This window comes from Balaenoptera borealis (assembly GCF_965194805.1).
Source record: "Balaenoptera borealis genome assembly, chromosome: 13".
Taxonomy (NCBI): Eukaryota; Metazoa; Chordata; class Mammalia; order Artiodactyla; family Balaenopteridae; genus Balaenoptera; species Balaenoptera borealis.
Window position 1 is genome coordinate 45,006,851 of NC_138870.1, and position 9,087 is coordinate 45,015,937.

Here is a 9,087-nt window from a genome sequence, read left to right on the forward strand (position 1 = left end):
ACCGGCTGGGCTGAGGGGGCTTGCTCGGAAGGGACGCGGGCGCGAGCACGCACCTTGCGCGCTCCTCGGCTCTCTCCGGGTGCGTGCGGCGGGCGCAGCGGCTGGCTGGCTGGCTGGCTGTCTGGCTGGCGCGAGGGAGGGAAGATGGGAGGGAATGCACAGAGTTGGGCTTCGCCTCCCTGCCTTCCACCTTCGCAGCGAGTTTACGTACCTTCGGGCGGACACGGAGAATGTGCACGTGTGGGCCGGCCCGGGCGCGTACTGCCGGTTCGGTTTCTGCCTACTGCCCAAGCGCCCTGAGCTTTTCTCTACCCCACTTCTGGTCGCCTTAATAGAATGCGAGCTTCGCGGGCCGGCCCGCTGGACACAAAAGCCCCAGAGGACCTCCGCCCCCTTCTTCCAGTTCTAAGATGGCAAATCCAAGCAGTTGACCTGCTGCAGTTCCTCCACCAGAGGCCCCAGTTACTTTTGCTCCTGTTGGCTGCCCGGAGACCAGTTTCAACTCATGACCTAGAAAGAAAACTCTGCTTGACTGATGTCTTCTTTTGGAGTTGCACAGAGAGCGCCTGGCAAAAAGAGTTCACCTCACTGCAGGTTGGCCTGAGGATGTTGCACCTAACAGCCCCATCTCCCTTTCTGGTTTCAGGTTTCTGAAACAGATCGTGAACTTCATCCAGAGAATTCAGCTGGAAAACCAAGACTGGCAGACTCTTTCTTCAGACAGTAGGCAGGAGCCAGGCAGAGATCAAGGATTCTTGGAACATCTATCTTCCTTTTGGAGGACACTAAGTTCTGTTTGAAGACAAAGGCAGTTCAGTATGGCAGCAGGACTGAAGGGACGCGAAGGAGTTGTTACAGTGATTTGGTGACAGTTCTTCAAACAACAGTGTCTTAAGGAAAGGTGGATCGAGAAACTCCTGAACTTTTGGGTTGCATTAAGTGAGAAATCAGCATGGCTCAGGTAAAAAGCTCTCGAGTCCTCCTCCTTCAAGATCACTGGGAAGCGTGTTTGCAATTTCACTCTTGAATGCTGCCTTAGTCAACATATTGACCAACCCAGTGAGCGAAGCTCTGTATTAAGCACCAGGGGGAGATCTAGAGGAAGGAAAGGAGACAGGCCACAGCCCCTGCCTTCAGGGAGCTTCCAGTCAAATGAAGGAGGTAGGCTATACTGCATCACAGGCCCTGATGGGACATTTGCAAAGCAACATGTACTCAGTTTACACTCGGTACATTAACTGCTGAGGGGCATGAGGGAGTGAACAGTCTGGTGAATGCTTCATTTATTTTTTTCAGCAGGAATTTAGTGAGCTCCTGTTACATGCGAGGCATTGTGCTGGGAATACAAAGATGAATAAAATTGTCCCTGTCCCCAGCAAGCTTCCAGGCTAGTTGGGTTGGGGCGGGGGGAGATGAAGAGACACTCTATTGTTTATCTTTATATTCACAACACCTTGCCTAGTGGCTGGCTAGTAGTAGAGATGTAGTGAATCTGTTGATTGAAGGAATGTGCAATAATAGAGGTATGTACACTGAAAAGGAAGGAATGATCCTTCTGCTTGGATGAAAAGAGTTGAAGCTGGAAGGATGCATAGGATTTTGCTAGATAAACAAGCAGAACAGGGCATTCAGACAAGGAGAACTGCATGGGCAGAGGCTTAGAGACATGGAAGGATGTGATGACGTTAGGAGTACCGCAGGTAGTTTTCTAGTTAAGGAGGAGAGGATTTAAGTGGGGCATGGTTAGAGGAATATGGTAGATAGTGATAGATGGGAACGTTAGGGTAAGGGAGTTGTTTCCTGGAGAAACAAGCAGAGTGTGACTGAAGGGCCTTTTATGCCTTGCTGAGGAATTAGTCTTTATTCTGTAAGGAATGGGAACTCTCTGAAGAACGTTAAGCAGCAGAGTTACGTCACATCAGTGTATTTGGAAGGTAATTGTCATTGTGGGGATACAGGATGGATAGGAGAGACAGGATGACTTGATAGGTTATTGTAGTTATCTGGGTAGAAAAGCTATATGCAGGCAACCCCAGAGCTGCTCCCAGCTTCCTTCCAGGGACCCTCCCCTACCAGTCTCACCAGGATGGCAGCCTGATTACAGTATATTTGGCTTTCTTCCAGCTGCATGCATAGCTTCCTCCTTTCCACGCAGAGTAGGAGCCCTTCAGTTTCTTCTTCCTTTGTTTGCAGCCCACTTCACAGCATCGTGTTCACTCTTGCTTAAGGCATTTTTAAACTGTATGTATAACAGGGAATGTGAAAAAATATGGATATGCACACATATAAATGGTGGGCCGGGAGGGGGAGAGAAATTGTATATTCAACTCCAGAATCCTTCCAAGTGGTTTAATTTTTATATCTGTTGTAATTGGCAACATCTAGGGAATTTAAAATCTAAAGGGAGAAATTAATCTAACTTTACTGATAAACATGTTTGTAGGACCCGATAGAATGTACATTTGGCACCAGTGAGGTCTGCCAATCATCAGTGGGCTCTGTGAAGCTGAGTGTCATCAAGAGTGGAAGAAGGAAGTTCCCCTAGAAATCTCCCATGTCAGTGGGTCAACAGGAGAGACCCTCATGCCCACACACAAGGCTTAGAAATACTTCAAAGGAATACATAGACACACGCTTTACCCAGCACAGTGCTAATGACAGAAGTGTCAGTGACATTTGATTATTCACTTGGTCTGTATCTAAATGCTGACAGATGACAAAATGAGTAGTTCCTGGTGAGATGAGTTAGGGAGGACTCTTGAAGGAAGCTGGGTTTTGTGGTGAGGAGGGACGCTCCCTAGAGAGAAGCAGCATGTTAGTAGCTGGGTGTGAAAGGTAGTTCTATAGAAGTTGGCAGTCTCTTTTTGCCCTGCCCTGCCAGGTGACCTGACACCTCATCTCCTTTCAACTTAGGCAAGTCTCCTGGCTTGTGAAGGCCTAGCAGGTGTGAGTTTGGTTCCCACTGCAGCCAGCAAGAAGATGATGCTGAGCCAGATTGCCAGCAAGCAGGCCGAGAATGGAGAGCGGGCAGGTAGCCCTGATATGCTGAGGTGCTCGAGTCAGGTACAGCACTTGAGTCCATTGTGGCACCTGGGGGTCGGGTGGCCCGAGCTCTCTGCCAGAAGATGCCCAGCTTTGATTCCTTAGTGCTTCTATTTAGGGAAGTGGGAAAGGGGATCCAGCTGGGGAATGAATGAATGTGGGTATTTTAGAGGATACAGAAAAGGGTACAGAAAAGGATGGTCTTTTCTGTACAACAGCTCCTTAAAACCAGGGTACTTGGAGAGGAAACGAATGCGTACTTTCTCTAAACCTTTGGGGCAGGTGATTTACTCTCATTTATAAGTTGTCTCAAAGCAGCTTTTTGGCCTCCTGTCTTGTGTTCTGAGATGGACTATGAATTTAGATTTGATTTGTATTCAAAGAGCCACCGAAAAGACAGCGATAAGTCCCGGAGCCGCAAAGACGATGACAGCTTGGCTGAGGCCTCTCATTCAAAAAAGACTGTTAAAAAGGCAGGTAATGGGGAATTCCCAGCGGTCCAGTGGTTAGGACTGGGCACTTTCACTGCTGAGGGCAGTCCCTGGTCGGAGACTAAGCTCCCACAAGCCATGTAGCACGGCCAAAAAAAAAAGAAAAAGGCAGGTAATGGGGTAACCCCCAAACTGGTCCAGTTTGGGAATAGGGCAGTCCTCCTCTTTGTTCCCTCTCTGGCTCAACCCGGAGCTCTCCCTAGATGTTTTGCTCCCTCATAGCCAGTGAGTGTGTCACCCTGATTCCATCCAGAGACCACTTTGGTAATTGATCTCTGCCCTCTCTGGAACATCCTTGGTAAGGGAAGGAGGGTCAGGGGAGCATGAAATTCTGTGGCAGAGGGGCAGGCAGACTCCCCCTCAGGTCAGTTCAGAGTGTTGGGTTTGACAAGGCAGATAGCTTGCCCACCCTACCTCCTTCCTTAGAAGGTCTTTTAACTCTAAGGAATATGGAGATGACAGCATCAGAGAGGTTACTTTGTCCAGCAGTTGGAAATAAACCCAGAGCAGAATGGGGGCAAGAAGGGAGCAGAGGGATAGCCTCATGACATACCTGACTCTTGCCCCCAGGTGGTGGTAGTGGAACAAAATGGTTCTTTTCAAGTAAAGATTCCCAAAAATTTTGTTTGTGAACACTGCTTTGGAGCCTTTAGGAGCAGTTACCACCTCAAGAGGCACATCCTTATTCATACTGGTAAGTCTCTTGCTCACATTCAAAGGGGGAGAATAGTCCATAGTTTGTATTATATTTGTGTGTAGTTCTTGTTGGGTTTATTTTAAGGAGTAAGTATTAGGAATACTTACTAATAGAGAAAGAAGGTAAGTGAATGAGGCAGAGAGATTGTATGTATCTAGTGTCACTGAGACCAGCAGCTTTGGGGAGCCTTCCCCATTAGGTGTCTGCACATTACTAAAAGTTAAAGATTTCTGGGAAAATACCTGGAATGAGGTCCCTGCCATGTATACCTCCTGATGTTCGCTTCTCTCTCCACCTGGGCCAGGTGAGAAGCCATTTGAGTGTGACATATGTGATATGCGCTTCATCCAGAAGTACCACCTGGAGCGTCACAAGCGTGTACACAGTGGGGAAAAGCCTTACCAGTGTGAACGGTGTCATCAGGTAAGCTCACGTGTCATCCATTCACGCCCACACACAAACTTTCTTCCCTAAGAACCAGGGCTTGCTGCCATTCGCTGCCTGACAAGGGGCCACCTAGCATTCCTGGCCATGATAGAGTTAGTACCTCAGGGTGATGTATATCTCTCTGGCCTTATGCAGCTGATCATGGGTAGGGGCCATTAGAATAATTGTAATAATAATAATAGCGTTTCTTGGGTACTTACTCTGTGTTAGGCACTGTGAGAGCATATTTGACATTACTTTGTTTAACCTTCACATTAACTCCGTGAGGAAGCTGTGTTGTCCTGATTTCACCCATGGGGAAATTGAGATTTAGAGAGGTTGAGTTTCCCGAGGACACAGCAGATCCGGGACGAGAGACAAATTGAATCGAACTGCAGAGCAGGTGCGCTTTGGAGGAAGAGATAAAATTTCTGCCCTGGGAGGTCAATATCTGATGTGTAGAGAATGTAAGAGCCAGGACCAAAATAAGACAAGAACAAGAGATGAGAAACGATAACAACCAACACTTCCTGGATGCTTTGCTGGGTCTCAGGCTTTGCTCCGTGCTCTTAGGTTGAATCTGCAAAACACTAGAATGAAAGCTCCAGGAGGCAGAGACCTTGTCCCTCTGGTTCTCCACTCTGTCCTCAGCCCCAAGAACTGTACCTGCCTTGAGATAGATGCTCAATAAATGTGTGATAAATGAAGCAGCCACTCTGTGAGTAGGTACCTTTAGCCCCGTTTTACAGATGAGTGTACAGATTCAGGGCTGTTAGATAACTTGCCCAAGGTTGCACGGCTACTAAGCACTAGGCCAGAATTGAGACTTCAGAGATTGCGTTCTTAACCACTGTGCACTCATGCCGTCTGTGTATGTGCCAAGGGGGTGTAGAATGGGATGTGTGCCTCTCCCGTGTGGGGAAGGCAGCTCTAGCCAATAGTAACTGAGTTTCTCCTCTCAGGCACTTAACCCTCCCTTTCTTCTCAGTGTTTTTCTCGGACAGATCGATTACTCAGACACAAACGGATGTGCCAAGGGTGCCAGTCCAAGACTTCCGACGGGCAGTTTTCTCTATAGGCGCAAGGGGCCCCGGGTGGTGGGAGTGATCAGAAGATTCTACCGAAGAGCGCACCCCTCTGGTCTGATGGTCCCACCACCACCCCGTCTGTACCTGTCCCCCTCCTGGAGGAGTGGACCCAGGAGACCAGAAGAGTGCATCGGGGACAGCGGGCCCCAGAGCTTCAGCTCTGTAAATAATCTGAGACTATGAGTATCTCGGGGAAGTTCCTTCAGCATTCCTGGGTAGGGAAGCTAGTCCCTGGACCCTTGTCTGAGGTCATAGGTGGGGACTAAAGGTACAGGACCAAGACTGAAGTGTGGCTCCCACAACCTTGGACTCCAGCTGGCAGCTGAAGTGGAAAAGATCGGGGAGAGGGATTTGTTTGTTTGTTCTGTTCTTGTTTTTGTTTATCCAAAAACAATTTCAGCAGGTGCACTGTGGAAACAGGTAATATGGAGGTATAGAGTCCTGGTCAAAGTAGGGACTGTGGCTGGTCCAGCCCTCCCCCAAAATTGAGTTTTTAGTTGCAGTTGATCCTCAGTGTTCCACAGCCCTGTACCTCATCTCCTGTTTGAAGGAGAATAGGATCAGGGATGGCAGCTGAGCTTACTTTGGTCTCCTTATACACTGTAGGGACAAAAGGAAGAACAGTGACAGGAGCAGACAAGGGCTGGATCCAAGAAGAGTGGACAGGTACCTCTCATTTCCTTCGGGGAAGAGCAAGAGTTGTGGCCATGGCTGTTGTAATGGCCCATGCCACACTGGTACCTAATGGGGTCAGCTCAAGTGCCTTCTGGAGGAAACTTGGGTGAGAGTGGCCCGTGAAGCCCCTTTCCTTTCTCTCTTTGGGCAGTTGGTCTTGGAGATAGTTTTTGGCTACCTCGCTGATATTGACTCCTAAGCCAGACAGATGTTGAGCAGGAAGTCATGGATGTCAAAGTGGGTTCTCTCTCCTTGTGCCCTCTTAGGAGCAACCCAAGACTAGCCCCAAGTTGGGTAACAGCTGTTGAAGAAACGAAAGGAATTTGGTGTCCCCTGACATGACTGTTGAGCAGTGTGAGCTGCTCTCCCTGCCCAAGTCCTATCACTGTATTCAGGTAGAGGAGATAGGGGTCTGGCCTTCAGTCCCAAAGAGCAAGGGCTTGGCTTCCTTCTTGATGGCCGTCCCTACCCAACCAAGAACTGCGGGGGGTGGGGATGCTGCGGAGAAAAAACTGAGGAGGAAACCTAACGTAGGTTTTACTCTTAACTGTACTCTTTGCTCCTCTCTGCTCCGACCCCACCACCCTGTCCACCCCACAAAAAGCAATCGGGGGGTGTGTGTGGGTGTGTGTGTGTGTGGTATGTGAGTGAGTGTTTTTGTATGCTTGGAGATGGCATATTATTGAGCCAAACCCTTCTCTAGCCCTCAGCTCGGGAGGATGAGCATAAAACAGCCTCTCCTGACCACCTCCCCCCCCACCAAACAAATCTGAAGGGTGCTTGAGGTCCCAAAAGAAGCTGAAGAACTCATCTTAGGGGACTGGAGGGCTTTGTTTTGGAGGGGATTTTTAAGATTGATTCAACAGACTGGTGGTTAGGATGTTTCTAACCCAAACCAGGGCTTGTGAATATGAATTTTCTAAAGTGAAATAAAAACCCTCTTTCTTCCTGCTAAGGAAAGGATCCTTATGGGAGGTTCTGGGGTTTGGTTGACTCCCAGGTTGTGGCCTGCCCTGACCTGTGGGGAGGAGGGGTGAGTAATTATGGAAGAATCATGGAGACTTGACTTGGTGAACCTGACCAAGCTGTCAGTGGGGATCTGAGATGGCAATCTCCAGGAAGTGGTTTCATTTCCCAGAAAAATGTAGGCAGTAGCAGCAGCAGACTCCTGGCTGTTACTTATTCTGGAGGAAATGGCGGGGTGGGGGTCTCCATACCTCTGAGGTGTGAGGATTTCAGGGAAAAAGAAAGGAGGCGTGGCACCCTTTAGATCTTCCCTGACAGCATCTGAGATCCTGTGGGGGAGACGCTGGGGAATGTGTTTGCTACCTGTGCTTTTCTAGTTCTGTGCTGGCACTCCCATTTAATGTGGTCCAGAAACTAGACCGCGAGTCCTTGGACCTGCCCTTGGTCCCTGCAAGTAGGGCATCTTTCTGCATGTGATCCAGCCCCCTCCCTGTTAGAGGGCTCTGCTGGGGGCTGGGATTTGTCTAGGATACATTTAGAAAATTCTGTCCTTCCAAACGCGCTTTTGAAAGTGGGAGGCTTTGCTTCCTGTCACCTGCGGCTAATCTGTTTATGGTTGGGGTGAGTTGGGGTATGTGTGGAGAGAATCACATGAGTGATCTGTGCCCCTGAGTGTGCGAATGTGTGTTTATGTCCAGATGTGCCCTGGCCCTCTGCAGACCTTGGCTTCCTGCCTGGGTGGGCGGGAGAGAGGGAACTACTAAGCGTATGTGCAAAGAGCCATACCAGAACCACCCCTGCCGAGGACTGGGTGAGGGGAAACACAGGAGCAGGTGGTTAGCTCAGTTGTCCAGGTGCTGATGGTCTGGGGCCATGGATGTGTGAGGAGAGAGGAGCTGAGAGGCCAAAGGAGTGATTTAGCGCCCAGGGAGCCCAGGAGTCCCACTTACACCCCAGGGAAATCACAGACCAAGACCGCTGCAAAGGCTCCTGGGCCCAATGTTCCACCCCACTGCTGGGTGGGGTCTAGCACTGGAAAGCCGCCTCAGGTGTGTCTGGAGTGAAGGGAGAGGGAGGTAGGGCCGGTTCTTAAAGACCAGGACATGGGATTCAGAGACCTGGGAAAGAGTAGCGCCAGTTCCTAGGTGGGCTCCTGTACCAGGTCCCACCAGCCCTGCCCTTCCCAGCACCCCAAGTCTTTTCCGTCCACCCCCCCAATAGCCTCTTGTCATCACTTAGCTACTGATTGTGCCCCCATGGCTTGACATTGGAGGGTTAAATGAGGCGTGGAGTCCGCCACAACTTTTAACCCTCTCCCCAGATGTTCTTTGCCTCTGTGTGGCCCTGGGGCTTTTATCTTAATCCCTCCTACCCTACCCTTCCTCTCCATCCTCTTTTTTTTTTTTTTTTTTTTAATATACTTATTTTGCTATTGGGGGAGGGGGATATCAAATGAACAAGATCACTTTTAAATGGTAGTTTTTATAAAATGTTATAAACTTGTATCTTTTTACCATTAAAGTGCAGTGTATGTTCCTTCGTGATATATTTAGGATATTTAAATAAAAAGAAAATGGGGCTTTTGTACATACTATCTCCTCTTTGGGAAGAATATCCTTGGGAGAAGCTTTTTCACTGGGGCCAAAGTAGTTTTCTTTTTTTCCACCAAGTGTAACCAACCACCCCACGACTTCCAGCACCC

General features: G+C 49.1%; 1 protein-coding gene across 8 annotated transcripts in view; it reads left to right on the forward strand.

The window, feature by feature from the left end:
• The window catches only part of ZNF740 (zinc finger protein 740), a 9,287-nt gene extending 315 nt beyond the window's left edge, over window positions 1-8,972 (forward strand). The window contains exons 2-8 of one of the 8 annotated variants that reach the window (XM_082350189.1): window positions 647-961; window positions 2,914-3,063; window positions 3,426-3,515; window positions 4,104-4,227; window positions 4,535-4,653; window positions 6,351-6,410; window positions 6,686-8,972. In XM_082350189.1, coding sequence (XP_082206315.1) covers window positions 953-961; window positions 2,914-3,063; window positions 3,426-3,515; window positions 4,104-4,227; window positions 4,535-4,653; window positions 6,351-6,371 — 513 coding nt within the window. In that variant the 5' untranslated portion in view covers window positions 647-952 and the 3' untranslated portion in view covers window positions 6,372-6,410; window positions 6,686-8,972. The other 7 variants (XM_082350188.1, XM_082350186.1, XM_082350187.1 and 4 more) reach the window with 7 other exon arrangements.
• Window positions 8,973-9,087: the final 115 nt, after the last annotated feature.